The sequence below is a fragment of the Cyanistes caeruleus genome, chromosome 5 (assembly GCF_971803275.1).
Source record: "Cyanistes caeruleus chromosome 5, bCyaCae1.hap1.1, whole genome shotgun sequence".
NCBI lineage: Eukaryota > Metazoa > Chordata > Aves > Passeriformes > Paridae > Cyanistes > Cyanistes caeruleus.
In genome coordinates this window covers 61037767-61056732 of record NC_141705.1, presented here as the reverse complement: position 1 = coordinate 61056732, position 18966 = coordinate 61037767, and the positions used below count along the sequence as shown (strand labels likewise).

At 37.4% G+C, this 18966-nt stretch overlaps 1 protein-coding gene across 22 annotated transcripts in view; it reads right to left on the bottom strand.

Annotated features, from left to right (window-relative positions):
- INPP4B (inositol polyphosphate-4-phosphatase type II B) overlaps positions 1–18966 on the bottom strand; it is a 322348-nt gene that overhangs the window by 266024 nt on the left and 37358 nt on the right. For 2 of the 22 annotated variants that reach the window (XM_086889759.1, XM_086889780.1), the window contains exon 1: positions 14120–14279. The exons of 19 other annotated variants lie outside the window; for them this stretch is intronic. In XM_086889759.1, the coding sequence (XP_086745885.1) occupies positions 14120–14245 (126 nt within the window). In that variant the 5' untranslated portion in view covers positions 14246–14279. Of the gene's footprint in view, positions 1–14119; positions 14280–18966 lie in introns of those variants that run through there. One more of the 22 variants, XM_086889761.1, reaches the window with a different exon arrangement.

Genomic DNA, 18966 nt, shown 5'->3' with positions numbered 1-18966 from the left:
TCCCATATCTTTGCCTGAGAGCCCCTTGATTTCAAGATTATAATAATTTGGAGAGGAGGAGATTTACATTTTTCCATTTCAAGGGACATTTCTGCCTTCCTTAGCAGACACCTGTCTTTTCAAACCAAGACAACATGTTAATAATTTTGTGTGAAATACAACTTCTAATGCAAGGTACTTTCAGCACTCATGGTAGCTTTTATTTTAATTTTCAATAGTGTCATCTGTAAACTAAACTTCTTTCTTTCTGCGTGATAATTTTAAAAAGCAACACATCACAAAAATCTTAAAAGGCAACTTTTCCTACACAAAAGCAGAATGAGTTTATTGAGCTGGTGTATGGATGAACTGACCTGACATACTGGAATGGTTACTGCCACAGGATCATTAAACCACAAGCTACACTAGATTTACACAATGAACACTAATGATTCTCCCAGAGAATCCACTACAGAACATTGATCAATAATTAATTTTAAAATAAATTCCTAAATACGTATTCAAAAATAAGCAGAATGTCAACATATTTACTCAATAGAACATAATGCGCCCTCTGGAACTATTACTGAGATGAAAAAACATAATTGTACTTTTTAGTGTATCTCTTTTGTGGCTAGATTGCAAAGTAATTTTCAAATCTGCTTAAGTATCAACATTACTGTTTGGGAATATCAGGATATGGGAAAATGAACCATAAATGGGTTAGGTAGCTTCTTTCTTTACTAACGATGACTAAAAATTCACATATATATGGCAAATAACGTTTTAGGCTGAAATCCAGCCTGAATTGGAATAAGTATTAAGAAACTGAAAAAGGCCAAAATTATGTTTTTATTCCTTTAGTGGCAAGAAAAATGCAAAATTATTCTGAAAAAATCTATGAACAGAAAACAAAAAGGAAATGAAACAGCATAACAAAAATATGCTCTGTTCTCTTGCTTTTTGTTTATTTGTGTTGGGGTGTTTTCCTCAAGAAAACCATTGCTATAAATTGTGATCTGCAATTAGAACAAAAATTAGTACATAATACTGCAATCCTCAAAGAGATCTAAAATTTTTAACCAAAAGTCCCCTCCTATGCTAATGAGAAAAGGTACATAAATGTTTAATACTTATTATACACATTAGCAACTAATGCTGAGTAATCATTCTCCCAGTATCCCACTCAAGTTCTGGGAGAAAGTACCTCCCAGGCTCCAATTCTGTAGAAACTAAGTATATAATCCACTTGCCAGATACTTTAGGTGAGTCACAAATTTGCCAAGTTCCATGAGAAATATTTTTGACTGAGATCCATAAGAAATGGTCCAAGATTAGCACAATGTCAAACTTTTCTCTGGAAGCCCTGCCATGCACTAGGTTCACCAGCCCAGTCACACTGCTGACCACAGCTTTATGGAGCCCCACTCCCAGCTCTGCCTTCAAAAGCAACTTACACTGAGTGTGTTCACAGGATGCAAAGGCGTATCTGCCACCTCCTGAGAAATGGTCACAAAACCCACATGCACAAACTCAAGTTTTGAGGACTTCACACACAAAGGTATTAACAAAATACGCTTCCCACAGGGGATCATATTGTGCTTGGTCAGGCTGCCACCCACCCATCTGCTCTATAATTGCCTCTTCTTAGCAGGACTGGGCAAGAAAATAAAATTTAAATACTCATGGGTGAAGATGAAGACAAGAAGGTTACTTGCCAATAATCATCACAGATAAAACCAGTTCAACCCATGGATAATAAATTTAAGTCTGTGTCAATTAAATAGACCTGGACAATAAGAAACAGAGACAAAAGCTAAAACAGCTTCCTCCAATCCCCTTCTTCCCAAGGTACAGCTTCACACTCCTTCATTCTCAACTACTTAATCTCCTTGTCCACATCTTTTAAGTGGCACAAGGGAGATAGAGAATGGAGTCAGTCCATAACAGTTCCTCTCCACCACTACTTCTTCCTGTTTTTCCCCTGATCCAGCATGGAATCCCTCCTATGGGGTGCAGATATCAAAGATCTGCTCCAGTGTGAGTCCTCTCCATGGGCTACAGCTCCTTTCAAAAGGACCAGCTCCAATATGGACTGGCAATGGGCTACACATCATTCAGAGTATATCCCCACACCCCTGTATGGTCTTCTCCACCTGGAGCAGGTCCTCTCCTTCTCTGACTTTAGTGTTCACAGAGCTATTGCTCACACTTCCCTTTCCTAAATACATCTTGCTATAACAAATAGCAAAATACATTCCTAATACATTTCCTAAATATGTCTTCCTAATATTTCACTGCTAAAACTGGCTATCCACAACCAGTACAATATGGTAGGGTACAGATCGGGGGAAAAAAAAACCCAACAAAAGAACCACCTACCTACCCATACCACACAAAACTTCACTGAAGTCTACAAAGGATAAAGTTTCACTAACACCAGCAAATCCTGGGTTATGTCTCAGTTCAAAATAACTAACTACACTGCTAGACCAAAGAAAATAAATGCCCTTAGAATGCCTAATCATTTATTGTCCTGCATCTAAATATGAAAAAGTGGAAGAATGAACCACATATAAATTGAAAATTTATTCTCACACTACTTAAGATTTACAGCAAAGATAAGTTGGGAGGCATTCCTTGCAATTTCAGAGAAGATTCTTCTTATACATGTAGCATAATTTATGAACATCTGAACTGCCTGCCATTAAGCTATAAATATTTGTATATGCAGACATTCACGTGCCCCTGAGAGCAGTTAACAAATAGTAGCAAATCAGTTTCTGCCTCATGGCAGTGACTTCCAGAGTTAATTGTTCAGCATTCAGATGGTCTTCCAAAACATCAAAGTTACTTTTCTTTCAGGTCAAGCCAGAGGCCAAGTCAGATTCCAACAATGAAAATAGGAACATGTCTTCATTGGTGCTGTTTGGGACATATCTTTCACACACTGCATTCACAGCCTACTGAAACCTTTGCTAATTAAAACAAAGAGCAAAAAACTGGTAACCATGCTTATTAAGATGCTTAATACATTTCATCATAACATTATTTTTTGCTTCTATACTGGCAAACTAGCTTTCAAAATTTAACTATGATTTCATATGTCAACAATCTGCTTTAGAGGGGAAACCTATTCATTTCTAGGATGATATAAAAAAAAAAAATACAGGGCACACTCCCTTCTATCCTCATAGCACACAAATGGCTTTGGTTTTACTTCGTATGCCTATAAATTACCATTTTGAAACATGGATATGAGATTCAAGAGAGATTTGTCTTTGTCAAAGAGGCTATCCTTTATAGTACCCAACAGATGAAGCCTCTGAAAGCTACTGTTTTACAAATTCCTGGGATATAAGCTGACTAGGAAGTGCTACATCATTTAGTTTGATCCATCATAAGACATTGCCTTTTAATCACTCAGTGGTCTCTGTACTGAGTCTAGTGACATTTTAAAATTAAACACCTGCTATATCTAACCACACTTGGGCTTCACTGCCCAATCATTCTGTGGTCAGATTCATTTGTCTGGCTTCCATTTCCAAGTTTCTCTCTTATTGTGATCTCCCTAATTAAAGAAAGTAACAGATAAAATCATCTTTTGAAAACACTGACACTAATCATGTCACTAGCCTTTTTATAAGCTAAAATTTGTCAAATCTCCTGGTTCCTTTCGTAAGTTCTTCAAATTTTGAGAACTTGTTTAAACAAAGAAACCAGAATAAGATAGAGTTTTCTTGAACTGACCTGGATATAGAGTGAAAGTCACCCACCTATTTAACCAGTTTCATTAAACTTCAGCACTTCAAGGGGAATTCCCATTTATATCCTGCAAGCCTAAATAATTTCAGCAACAAGCCATTAATTTGTGTCTCACTCTCCAAGTTTCTCAAAATGCAGCTTTGAATTTCAAAAGCCTAAGTGGACCTAGCGGTTGATTTCAACAAAACTCACCCACTCCTTTATTCACTGTTGCAAAGCTGATCAAAACATGTCCTTAAACTGTTCTACAAAATGCCAAGGCTCCCATGAAAATAGGGTGCTTAGAGGAACACAGAGTACAAGGGAGTAGTTTCAAATTTAAAGCCCTTCACTAAAAATTTCTGCAAGTTACACACCAGAATGATAATGCATGAAAGTAGTCATGAGCTTGCTGTCACCTACATTAAACTTGTCAGACCATTTGCCACCCAGCAGAATGCAACTGAATGAAACTTAAGCCAGAGAATTCCTTACATCCTACTGTCTCCTTTTGTTTGCAAACATACAGAAATCTCACAGGTTCCTGAACAGCGCTTTGAAAGGGAACACTGCGTTAAAAATGTACCATATGTGCACATCCATCGCTATATTAAGCCACTATATCATATTGAAAAATCTTTCCAACAACGCACAATCTGCCCAGCAGTGTAATCATTTCTATCCAAAACATCCTGGAAGCCAATTATAAAATACTTACTTTTAACAGGTGAGTGTCTCAAGCTACACACTATCCGAAATTCTTTACAATCCAGTGCTATTTTCAGGCAACTACGCAAGCATGCTCATAGTATCAGACAGAAAGGGTAAGAAAAAGGGCAATTCCACACTTAGTGCTTGTTCATTCCAGAAGATGAGTGGCCTCAACTTCTAATAAAGCCAATGACAGGTGAGAGTACTCAGCAGCTCATGCAAGGCTCTTCACCGCCTGTCAGGGTCAGAGCCTATTTGAACAGGCCATTCATATTAGGCATATAGTTCCATTTCACAACAAAGGAAAATACCATCATAAATTTTTATATAGATATATAAAGGTATAAAATACCTCTATAACAAATTTAGTTACAAAATCAAATGAAAAAACTAGTCAGCGTCTGAAATTGCATTTTGAACATTGCCAAAATGCCTCATTTAGCTGTAAGATTTGTTTCCATTATGCCAGTGGATTTGGTGGAGTAATTCTGGATTTAGACCTGTGTATGTTATATGAGCAGACCTTGGGCATAGACTATTTATGATTCACCAAAAGAATGTTGATATAATGAAGAATAGCCAGTGTTATAGACGGCATGCAATGGATTTTTTTTCATTTCCACTCTTCTAATAATAGTGATTTGTATTTTTTGTCCCTAAAAGCACAATGCCAAAATAGCTATCATTAAAAAGGATTACTCGAGTTCTCATGTTAGACTAGCACATCCAGAAAAGCAATAGGAAAATGAATTGCCTTATTTTTCAATAGAAAAAGCAGATTTCCTTTCAGTCAGCACCATCTCTCCCCTCAGTTCTGCATGCTAAAGGTAAGAGATTAATAAAAACAACCTTTTGTCTTCACGCATTAAATGCTTATCAAAAAGGTGAATTAGTTATAAATGTCAGAAAATAAAATCTTTATCAATCAAAACAAGACAGCTTAACTCAGTGGCTGCCCATGTTAGATATCAAATAACTTCCCAGGAGGTTTCTTCTATTCTGCAGCAGGGAGAATTGGTGACTGCAGAACACACTCAACACTGTTTTCTCAGCTTTTCTCCCTCTTCCTCACAAGGGAGCAGAAACAGGCACTTCAGCATGGAACACCTTTTGCTCCCATAATTTCAGGTCAAAACTAATCCATGTTAAAACACAAAAACATTCACTATTACATTAGAACACGCTAATCTGAATTTACAATTTTCAGAACATAAAAAATGGAGCAAAATGAGGCTTAAATATTTACAGCTATTACTATTTTGCTACACATCTTTAAAGTGCTTAGCCAGTGGGAATAACATGTATTTGTTTATAGACACATGCAGGAATTATAACAAACTTTTGAATGGGGAATGTTTTACAACTTCACAGTCAGTGAATGGGTCAAAAAACTTTGAAAAGTTACTCTTCCATAACAGATTATTTTCAATATTGCATTATTTTTCTTTTTAAAAACACACTTGTAAATGTATGAGTAGATACATATCAATACATAAACCTATTATAAACATACACAGACATAAATCTCACAGACAAATGTGATCTCTTTAGAGATCACTTCTTAAAAGAGGAAGAAATATTTTTACACAAGCTGCATTATTTTGCATTTTTGAGGGGGCACATGAAACCTTGTACCTCCAGACAGCTGCCAGCCTGGAATTGCTATGGAGCTGGAAGAACAGCTGTACCTTAAGGTCATGTTATTCTACAGCTGCCTCTGAGGAACTTTTTTATTTCTCTAACATAGCCACCACTAAAATCATTATATTGAGCAGAAGGATCTCTTGTTGTAGTAAATAAATAAATAACACTCTCTTTTTCTCTTGATAATTTTAATTAAGATTTTTCAATACGCAACATTTGAAAAGCAGAGTACCTTTTTCTCCACAAGATAGTGGGGGGTTTACACTTACAGGCATTGGGACTTAGAATAACTGTGCTCAGTAATAACCTGTGGGACTTTCTTAGAAAAGGAATTTAAATTCCTACATGTTTTCAGACCTACTAGTGCAAGGACAACACAGAAAATAACATAATATAAATCAATGCACTTCCACCAACTGGAAACTTAAAGTTATCAGATCCAAGTATGTAGCTTTAGAGTACAAGTACAGGATGCTGCTAAGACTAAATTCCATCCCCCAGAACCCTATGAAGGAAGGAATCACATTCACACTGCAGAATTTTCAGATAAAAGATACTTTTCTATAGGATTGGGAAAGTTGTTATCTTGTACACATAAAAAATAAGCAAGTCCAAAGATTAATCAGACTAACAATGAAAAGCCTATTAGTGAACAGGACACAGTGACCAGCCTGCCCTGACAGAAAGGATCCTTCTTCATCAAGGGGTCATAATATGATTTCTGGGAGCCAGAAGGATTTACTCGGCAATAAGAACATCATGCATAGCTCCTTAAACCCTTTCCTAGAATCTACCACAGATCATGGCACAGATAGCCCATGATACTGGGCTACAGAAATGTTTCGTATCGCTCCAGTAAATGTAAGGTTTTTAACAGTATTAGCAGTAATAACACTCAGCATAATCATAAGTAGCATAAAATTCAAAATAACAGATATCAACCAGGCAGGGCTCAATATGGTGCCTACAATGAGTACACAGGGCAAAATAAACCTGGTGAGGAACCTCAAGATAGACAGACGTAAATGCTTCTTAAAGCCTCCTGCCCAGGAGGTTTGCTGCACACTCCATGGAAAATTGTGGCTAATTATCATTAGAAAACTTATGTTGTGGTTTTACTAGGGCATGTGTAAAATATTCTGAAAATGTGGCACAGAACTTGCTCAGCCCCTTATAACTGAGACTGTACTGGGTTTGAGCTTGTTTGGGTTTTTTTCCTAATAGAATAAAAGTAAATACAATCACAGAGAAGATCAGCTGGGACAAGTGAAGATAAAACATTTGCTGTTGCTGAAATTATTGTGGTAGGACTGATTTTACCACTAAACATGACCTATTTCTAACAGTTACTAAGGGAATAGACATTTATTCAAGCTTATTGGAAACTGAAAGACATTTAAAATATGGTCATAAAAGCCTGAAGAAACTAGCAAAGGAGATGTGAAGTGAGTAATGGAAAATCTATACTGATAAAACAACAAAGACTTTAGAGATGGGAGGATAAATTCTGAGCAACTGGATGTCAAATTTTTAAAATATGGCAACCAGTGACTGGTGACTAGCAGTTACTAGCAGAGAAAAGCTAGTCTTTTTTCACAGGGAGGGGGGAAAAAATCACGTTAAGGTCTTTGTACCCTTTTTCAGGTATACGACAAAGGAAACTTGAGCAAACTAGTTTTGAGTTTCATTCTTTAGAAAGGTATTTAGTGCCAGTCAAGCATCAGTAATGAGGAAAACAAAAAAGTGAGGTGTACATGATTAGTGAAACCAAGCCAACAACTGCACAAAGCACGCACAGCAACCAGAAGTAGTTTTCAGTGCAAGTCATTTTTACCTATTAATTTTTCATCCCTGACCACTCTGCAAATCTTCAGTTTTCCTTCTGTGTCAAAACAACCTGATGGGCACCTGGCCAGCAATGCAAGATCTTCGACATTGAATCTCATGGGGCTGCCAGGGAAGAGGATGAAGATGAGTAAGAGATGGAGGGGATAATGATGGTGCTACTTAATCTGTTGAAGCTGAGCAAAATCGAGACAGCAGATGTGAAGGTCAGCTGAAACGTTAAAACAAAAAATTCAAAAAGATGGCATTGTTCATTGTGGTTTCCATTTTATTGAATAGACTCCAAACACTCCTTTTTTTTTCATAAGTGTTTTCATATGTGAGCAGCATAAGTAATAGGGAAAAAAACCCAAGGTCACTCAGGTAACCTCCCACATTTCTTTTCAGTAGCTCTAGAATCTCATGAAGAAGCTGTAATTTTATGCAGCATTTCCACAGTTAATTAATAGAAATACATTTTGGCTATATGCTAGAAATACATTTTGGCTATAAGCATATAAATAACTAGAAAGCTCAAATATGCATTTAGGGGGCAAGGAGAAGAAGGTCGATTTGCCTTTTATTTCTATCTCCTTCACAGAACAAGAGTGCAAACAAAATACCAAGAGTTACCTATAAAAGTCCACTGTTCTAACAGTTTTCAGTTATTTTGGAACATTTTCTTCTGTGGATTTGGGAAATGAGCTGTGTTTCTCTCTCCCCCCCACCAAAAAAGAAAACCAAAAAACCCCACAAACAACACAACAGCTTTTGTTTCTTTGAACTACATATACTGAACTTAATGAAAAAATTATACTTGGCATATATAAGACATCTTTGTTTCTTTCTCAAAACCTCTCCTCTGTTTATTGGAAATTATTTTAACATTAAGTTCATAAGTTCATTCATAAAGAATTCTGACCATTGAATATTTGGAAGCAAGTATTTTTGTCCAAATCGCAGTTAACACAGCACCACTTCATACTGCTGCAAGAATGAGAAAATGAGGCCAGGAAAGTAGTTCTAGAGATCTTCCTTTTAATCCCCACAATCTCCTATACTTTTAATATTCAATGCTTATGTAGAGGGCTTTCTCAAAAAAAGAATTGTTAATTCTTAATACGACCCTTATACAATCAAGCAAGTGAAGCCTGTCAGATGGGTTTTAATACTCCTATGTAGTCTAAGAAAAAAAAAAAAATGTCCAATCCTCAGTACATGGGCTTCTGAAGCCAGTTTCAGTCTCTAAATAAGAGGACTTTATTCTTCAGAGAGCAACACGGACATCTTTTTCTGGTGGAGAACTACAACACTTAATAAAATTCCTGATCTAGTTCCTCTCAACTGTTGAGCTGAAGGAGAAGCTACATCTTCTGCACTGTATCATTCTGTAGGCCCTTTCATTCCTACTTTTACTTTTCCATTCCCTTTCTGAGTCTATCCCTCAAGCAATGGTCACTGCTGTGTCCTGTAATTTCCAATAGCCATATCACAGCCCATTCCAATATCTCTATATCAGCAAAAGCAAACCAAACTTAACTATTACTTTGCACATGTGAAAAATAGCAAAGTCAAAAATTTGATGTTCTGAAGACAAATCTCCATGTAATTTTTTCCTCCCATGGAGGTTCTACATAATTGGCACAGAGCTAAAATCTCTTTAGTTTCCCTTCCATTATGAAATACCCTAGCAAGCAAGGAAGAAAATATGTGCAAGCAGTCCCAAATGAATCTAAGCAAAGGTTCAGCTCCAATTCTTCCATTTATTCCCACACATACACCTTTTTTCTTGTTTCCCCTTGAGCACCAGCAGCTATACTTCTTTTACCCCATCTTCATAATATTCTTGAAATAATCTCATAACTTCACAGTCATCTCAAAACCTGACCTACAATTTCTACAAGGATGACCTACAAGGATGCTCTTGTGCCCAAAACGAGCTACCAGAGGCTCCACCATGCAGGTGCAGCTGCCAATAGTTTGTTTATTGATAGACTACAGCTGTGGAAAGATAGCTAATACAGCACTCACAAAGAGGATATTTATCACACCCTGTAATTTTACACTATGAGTATATTCAGCATTGAAGACCAAATCCATCCAAAGATGCTGGTTGGGCTGCACAACACATGAAACCTAGCCACAACGGACAAAAAAAAGCAAAAGGAACTTTAGAAATGGCAGTGCATACATTCCTACCAGTCTCCATATGCTGAATGGAATTAATTCCTCATTTTGTTTTACAGCCACAGACTGTATTTTTAAAAGCAGAAAACACAGTCTTTGCAATAGGCCTATTTGCTTTTCAAGAAAAAAAACAAAGTTTGGTAAGCTAAACAATTTTGGTGGTCTCCAATTGTGCACTGTTTTGGTTTGGCTGGCTTGCTCAGACAGATCTCTTGCACAGCTTTCCCACAGTTCATTGATACCCTTCTTGTTTTAGAGAACAATGCTCTGGAAACCCAAAAGCAAGCAACCTTCTTATTGGTTTGTGAGCCAATCAGTTACCGTTCTTTTTATAAACACCTTATAAATCTATCCTAAATAGCATCTTCATCTACTTATAGTTATTCTTGATTGCTTCAATCTCTTTGAGTAGCATAAGGAAAATCAGAACCTATGAATCTGGTCCCAGATGGAAAAGCCTTGAAAATGCCAATAATTGAATAAAACCTAAGTTATCAAAGCAAATAGAGGTTACTGGCTAAACTAATCATGCTTAAATGCAGTAATTACTGTAATGCACAGACATCTGTACGCCACACAGAACTGCAAAACACAGAAGGTCAGGAGATGAGAGAAGATGTAAACTGCTATCGAGAAAGCATTTGCTTTCTAGCAAAGCAAAAACAATCCCAGGTAGAAAAAAACACACCAAGCTTCTTGAAAGGCTATTAAAAGGAATAAAGAAGCTCCAGAAGGAGATGTGCATATTGATTTTGTTATTTTCCCCTTCAGGGGAGATGGTACATATCTTGCACTCATCTATCAGTAAAGCAGTAACAGCCTAGAATTCCTTTTATCACATCTGTGCATCACTTGCTCTGCATAGGAGCCGTAACATGTAAATCATGGGGGACAGTAAGAGCAGGACACAGCAGTAAAAACCCTTGAGCCAGCATACTTTGGTACATATCAGCCAGTACCTGGAAATGTAAGGCAGCAGGGCCAGTAGTCCCCCAGCAATAAAAATCAAGGTGCCTGTTCCCTGGAAGTTTGCCAGAGAAGCTAAACTAATCTGACAGTGTCTGAATAGTATTCAGACCTAAAACATGTAAGAAATCCTGGGATTCAAACTTAGGTTTAACTTAGAGACTCAATGACCATCCAAAGGCTATCACAACCAGTGACCACAACAATAAAATTAAAGGTAAACTACCCCAAAGGACATGTCTGTCTTCAGCTGCAGGACTAGGTCTCCTTGAAGGACCAGAAAGACTTTCTAGCTCAATAATCCACTTACCTTCTGTCTCCATTTCAGACTAAAACTGTTAGTCAGGGAAACTACTTAGTCATATAGTGCCTTTAAATATTTATCCTAGATTATTCCTTTCCTAGCATAAGCTCAGATAGGAAAGATATTGTCTTCAGTTATTTAACACCAGTGGTTCAAGAGACAAATTCAGTCATGCTGAGTTTAAAGGCCGCCTCAACATTCTTACACACACAATTATCACAACTATAATTTATAAAGAAATTGGACCAGTCAATTACTTTGTGAGTGGCTAGGAGAAAAAAAGGTAGAGGAGTCTATGTCCTTGGAAGCAATAATTTTAGAACAGATGACCATTTTGACAGCTCATAGACCACAAAATTTATGAAGTTCTCTGTTGGACATCCTCTGTCTCCCTGCATTTGATGTTATACTTTTCATGATCACTTTCTATGGACAGAGTAAAATCAGAATTATTTTATGTATGTGACACAGAAAAAGAGTAACATAGAGTAACTGTAAGTACCAGCCTTGAAGTGCTGATTAGCACAATGACAAAAAAGCACATTTTATATCACTTGAAGAGATGAAAACCAATCTCTTACCCTATACATAAATATTAGCAGTCAAAAAGCCCAGCAGCATGTTTGAGTAAATTTTTAAATTACAAGAAAGTTTTATCATGTAAAACCTGCACAAAATTGACTTCAGTACTTAAAGACTAGAATGAATAACAGCTACCCACTGAAAAATTTGCAACTCTTTTACCCTGCGGAACAGCTAGTAAAGCATATTTTTATTAGTTTTGGACAACCACCACACGGTACCTGTCCAGCAGGAAGTGCAGAAGGTCACTGCTGCAAGTACAAAAGGGAGAAAGCACCTTCATGGCTGCCTGCACTTCCCTGAAACAACACTTTCAGCAGAGTTTCTTAGGCTCCAAGTTTTCTTACAGATCATAAGCCCAGATCAACATCTAATTGGAGCATAATACCTTGCAGCTTTCACTAGTACTGCATATAATTCTAGATATTCCAGCAAAGTGTTAAGATAGAAGTTTTTTAATACTGCAATCTCCTAAACCTCTGAAGTAAAGTCAATAAAATTGACTGCCCAATTTCACTAGTTTAGCTATTTCAAAAAGAAAAACACTGGAACTCACATCTTCAAGTCCTCAGAGACTCTACCAAACACATTCTAAACTCCCATTCTCTTCCTTTGAAAAGGTACCATATTTTTAGTTCACGTCATTTTGCATTAAGAATTTCTTTAATCTTTGCAACACACAGCATAGGAAACAGCCTTCAAAAAGAATGCTGCAAAATTAGTCCATAATTCTGTCTTCAAAATTTATATTCTTTTTAGATAAAGAGATATTACTAATTCCTCATACTGTCTCTTTATTAGTTCATAAAATACACATAACACTTTACACTCCCCCATTAAAACTCTCCACTCTATCCCTGATCCCTGCACACTGAAACAAAACACTAGGTTTTCTACCTTGGACTGAGGAAATAAGAGTATAAGGCAGAGTGAGCAAAAAGAATTAATACATGGTAGGAGTTTCAAATAAACAGATATATGGATATATATCTAACTTAAAATTTAAAAAATCGGTATTTAAATCTATATTTAAGTTTTACCTTGAAAATCATTAACAGCTGATCAGCAGGGAAGAAAACCCTTGTCTGAGTTCAAAATCTACTTGGCTGGGTTCTATTCGGGGACTGGACTACAAAGAATGTTTCAGAATCTGCAAAGGCAACCTTAATACAAAGAGGAAACAGTAGAAAAAAATATCTTACAGAAGAATCTTCTGTAAGAAGATTTGGGTTTTGTGTTTGTGTTTTTCTTTTTCCTCACTGAAAACAGGCAATACCTATATATTAAGTATCACTAAGTACTAGGCTTTCTACAGAAGATATCTATTGACATTACAAAGTTATTCACACTTTTCTTATATGAGGTTATAGGTGCTTATCAGCTGTCTGCAAGCAGTCCAGCTAACTGATTATACCCAGGGAAAATTTCAGTTTCTTTCTAGCTGCTCAGTCTCCTCACTTTGTCTTCTGTCTGTCTTACTTCCTTTCAGCAAGGTCAAAGCTAGGGCTGACCAAATAATGTTTGTAGGCTGAAAGTACTATAGCAACCTATTTGAATATATTATCATCCTTAACTAGTTCTAATGTTTCTTCCTACAATTTATCAGCCATTGCATTTTTCAAAAACAAAAAACAATTAGAATCAAAAAATTATAGGCCTGCAATATTCAGCAAGTTAATAAGTCATGTCATTTCCTAGGACACCCTTTATTGAGCATTGAAAACAATTTTGAGGTTTTTTTTGTTTGCATAGAAGAAAGGTAACAGAAACGTTAAATTATTATCCATTTTCACAATAGTACCAGTGGTTATTTCAGTCATAATTTTATGCTGAATCACACACACCATATTGTAATAACTTTATCATCTGTAAATTTTCAATTCAGTCACCCTTACCTCAATATGCCCTCAAAAACATCATAGGAGCTCCAGCTGACACAGCAATCCCTAAGCAGAACCAGACTTCTTCCAAGGGATGCATGACCTAGCAATGGCATACTTGTGCACTACATAAACCAACCAGAACCCTCATCCGCTATCACTGCTGTTTGCAAGTCCCTTTTTAAAAATCTTAAGCCAAACAAGACCTTAGAAGCAAAGTATCTCCTGAGAAAAAAGGCACTTAGAGGTGAGCTATTTTATTTGGAGAGAGATAATGAAAAATTAAATGCTGGCTTGCCTTGAAGGAATTCCCTTCAGCTGAAAAAAATAGCAACCATGCAGAACAGCTCTGTCTTCCCTTCAGCTGACAGATTCCCCAGCCAAGCAAATTCTTAAATGATTCATGTAGTTTCCCAGCTGTCATTCCCAGATCACATTCTGATGTGATCTTTCTGGGGAAGGGGGGAAGAAATCTTGCCTTTTCTTTCCTCTAAAAGGGGTAATACAAATAAGCACTTACTGCCAACAGGTATCACATGACACATCCAGTGAAGGATGTACTTCCAGTTACTGATATTGATCCAGCTGAAAACCTGCCCCATAAGAAGGAACATTTATCTGTTGTTGGAGTTGTCCCATGTGGTTTTAGTGTACCACACTAGGCAGAGATTGAGCAAGAATTTACTGCTTTGCTCAGCACAGCCACCGCACTGTGACACCAAATGCTCAAAGTGCAACTTCCCTGGGGCTGCACCTGAGCAGCCACTGACCCGACACAGGTGCAGGCTCCTGGGAAAGGAAGCTCTCCTACCCTACATCAGCACCAGTGGTGATAGAGCCACACAGTACCTCAAGGAACTGACCTTGATGAAAACCTAACCAAGCTGTTCCCTGATCTACCCTGCTGCAGAAATGCCAATGCCAGCCCAACTCGGAGGGCAAAAGTGTGAGCTCACAGGTAATCCTTCTGCAGAGGACCACAGATGTGCCAGCTCAGGGTGACTGTGTAAGTGCAGCCTTACTACAATTCCCATATGAAGGACCTCAAACATAGTCCTCATCCAAGAAAATTCATGGCAAATTCAAATTAATCCACGATCTTAACTCAGATTTCCAACAATACTTTCAAGCAACACTGCCTATATTCCTCCTTCTCCCATGTCTGCTCAGCCACAGACATGCTGTAGCACTGGCTATAACTTTCTCTCGGGCCAGCAAGACATTTGTTGCTAAAGGACACTACTACTTTCAGTGTTAGAACAAAAACCTGTGACTTTATTTCCTGACTCCAGTATTTATAGTTTCTTGACAATGACCAGGGACTGGATAATTAAGTTACCACCTTCCCAAGCACACTGGTCATGCAAAACGTCCATCAAAATATGTTTCTCAGAAGGAATGTGATAAACAATTCATGTTTACCAGACTCTCAAGGGAAAGTAACTAAAACTATGAATGTGGCAGAGGCCTCAGGGGAGACAAAGAGTTAACATCGTCCCACCCCAAACCCCTTGTGAAGGGTGGCCCAGGAGTTCTGATTGGGTTTGAGTCCCTGGGGGGTTTCTCCCTTGCTGTGTTTCTACTGGTCCCTGACCCTGAACTCCACCCTCAAAGGTGGGGACCCTTGAGAGTTTTGTCCCTCAAAAACCCCTGCTGTGCCTCTGTTGGGGGCTCTCTGTTCTGGACCTGACTTTGTTCTCATGCTGAATAAATGGTTTCATGAACTGGAGCCAGTCTCGGTTGGTGTTCCATGCTGGTCCTCAGAATCCTGCTGCATCCTGGATGAGATCCTGAGGTTGCTGACTGCAACATATGAAAACATTATCAGAAGGCTTAATTTTCAGGGCGACAGACATTATCTTCTATAGCACTTGAAAACAAATACTAGAAGGTTAAGTCAGTCTTCAAAACTCTATTCAAAAGTGACTGCACCAACTAATGTTTCAAGACATCTGCTAGATGCAAACAACTGTGAAGACAAGTTCAGCCACTACTGTGAGTGACCCCATGGGTTTAGAGCAAGTTAAGCCCAGCTAAATATTAGCACTTCAGTCACTACTTACAAATTTATTCACACAGCAGACTTCTTTCTTTAATCTCCAGCAATGAAGATACACGGACCTGAAAGCTTCCAGTTCAAACAAAACAAAACAAGAATCCCAAATAAATGAGTGTGGCACAGGTCAAGTCACCAGAAGTTTCTATACACAAGTCAGTACTAAAACCAAGTTGTGGGAGGCGGTTTGCAGGAAATACTGATCCCTTAAAGAAAGGAATGAAGGTAGACACATAACTGGTTTCAAAAAATATTGCCCTATATTGCTCCTTTCTGCAAAATACAGTATCTGAGTGGCAATAACTGGAACTTTTGCCTCTAGAAGATTTATTTCCTCTCTATTCCAATATCCAATAAACATGCAAAAGATGTGTTTTAAGCAAACTTAAAATAAAAAAATAAAATACAAAAAAAATACAAAAAAATTGCTGTAGCATCAGTTTTAGTGGTCACATCTACTGTAACAGACAAATTACTGTATTAAGACTGCAGCTTTTACTCTTGAAGATACAAGATTCTATCTTAAGTTTGCAGTTCCCAACACCTTTGAATTTCTCAACCATTTTGGTTTGCATCATATCCTAGAACTAAAAAATTTTATCAGTCTTAACACATAAGCGCGCGCACACACACACACACACACATACACACACACACATATATATAAAAGACTATTGCTGAGAAAACACAGTTTCTACTTCCCCCTTCCCCTAAACTTATATCTGAGGATATAATATATATATATAAAATATATATATATTTTAAAAAAATTAACAGCATATTTGAGAGATTTGGGGTTCATTTGAGCTCCAAAAGTTATAGCTGAAAAGTGACTGAGTCAAATTACCCACAAAACAAAATACAGCATAATATATTTTGAAATTAAAGAGATCACATACTTGAAACAAAATCCCTTTGCTAAGTTACAGACAGCTCTGGAATACACCATCTTTTTTTTTGGTAATAAAAGGAAGGAGGAACTCCTCCCACTTTCTTTAATAGCACTAATGTTCAAAGGTTGTATGTCCTTTCTCCATACAACCTTTGAAAATAGCAGAAGTGTTCTTCCTTCAGAACTATCACAGAAACTAATCCACCTGTGAAGACCCAGCAGAGGCTTTGCTTTTGCTCTTAGAAAAGCAGAGGCTTTTGCTTTGCTTTTACTATTCCATGTTTAGGGGTAAACCATGTGTGGTGGAGTAGAGTTAATTTTATTCATAGTGGCTGGTATGGGACTGTGTTTTGGATTTGTGCTGAACACAGGATTGAATACAGAGATGTTTTTGTTATTGCTGAGCAGGGCTTACACAGAGCCATGGCCTTTTCTGCTTTACATGCTGCCACATTGGTGAGGAAGCTGAGGGTGCCAGCGAAAGTAAAAGGAGGCCCAGGCTGAACAGGTAACCCCAACTGACCAAAGGGATATTCCAGATCATGTGACACCATGCTCAGTATATAAAGTGAGGGGAAGAAGGAAAGGGAGCACATTTGGAGTGATGGTGTTTGTCTTCTCAAGAAACAGTTATCTAACATGTGGCCCTCCTCTCCCAGAGATGGCTGAAAAAATGCCTGTATATGGGAAAGCAGGGAATTCTTTGCTTTGCTTGTGTGCATGCCTTTCCCTATTAAACTGCCTTTATCTCAACCCACAAGTATTCAGACTTTTACCCTTCTGATTCTCTCCTTGATCCTACTGGTGGGAGAGGAAGAGAATTGGTGCCTGAGGCTTTTTGGCTGCCTGGAGTTGAACCATGACACCATGAGATCTCCTGCTCGTCCACCTTTCATGTGAAGGAGATTACCAGGTTTCCCCCATTTACCTCTAAACTTACAGCAGAAAAGCATGGAAAAGTAAAGGAGTTAATATTTGATGATGGTATCTAATATGAATAATTAAAACTCAACTAAAATACTGGGGGGGAAAAAAAATCATTGTATGATGTACATTCCCAACTTAAATATACTGCTCCTGAAAGTTCGTAACTACCTGGATGCCTACATTTCTAATTAAAAAGAGAGTATCACTGTTAAGAATGTATTTGTTGAACAAATAAATCTAGGAAATGGTGACTTGGTGCTCTTATGCTAAGAAAGAATGATAAATCATTTCACCTGTGTCTCAGTAATAATGATTCAATACCTACAGGCAACAGAAGTCTCAGCTACAAATAAATTATCATTTCATCTGGGGAAGGGAATATTCAGAAATAGATACAAAATAGATACAGGGAAAAATAGCAACAAAGCTCATGAATCATGAAAACTACTAAGAATGTTTGTGTTTTATGCAACAGCAATAACAAGTCATTCTTTGAGCATTTGCCTTAAATTGAACAATAGATCTTCAATTAGAAGATAAGAATAGAGTTTATGTATTTTAAAGGACAAATAAGATGTATTAAACAGACTAACAAACTTCACAATCTTTTTAAACCAAGGTGCTACTATGTCTCTAAATTAATCCAAAGTTAAAAGCAGTTTAGAAGAAACTAAGAGGTGATACCTTTGAACTACAACTTGAACCCTAGGTCAAAGGACAATCCAGAAGATGACCAAACTCTCCCCAAATTCCCATTTCAGTTAAGATTAGGACAGCTCAAACTGCATATATGCACATACTAAAGCTCTCCTCCATAGCTCTTTCTAGAGCAACCTGTGTCTGCTGGTTTTGTGGCTGCAGAATTCCTTGCTAATACAACCTGTAAGCAACACAGACACCATCTGTTGGGAGTCAAAATCTACTAACACTTTTCCATGCCGATAGGCAGTTTGGGAAACAGTACACTTCACTCAAGTAAACCTAAATTTCTTATTCTTGCATATCCATCACGACACTACCAGTTTTCACCAATATGCAGCTTTTCATTAGCTAGAAACAGTAAGGAAATACAAATAATCCTGAAAAATAAGTTATATCTTATTAAGTAAGTTATTAATCAGGCATTAGAGCCAAACACTTAGCTAGATTTCTGCATAGTTATCTACTCTGTATTGTACCCTGCTCTCTTCGACTAAAAGGGTCATGGGCAAATGTTTTTATAAATATTTTTTAAAATAAAGTAGTCTAAGAAGTTAAAACTGATACATAG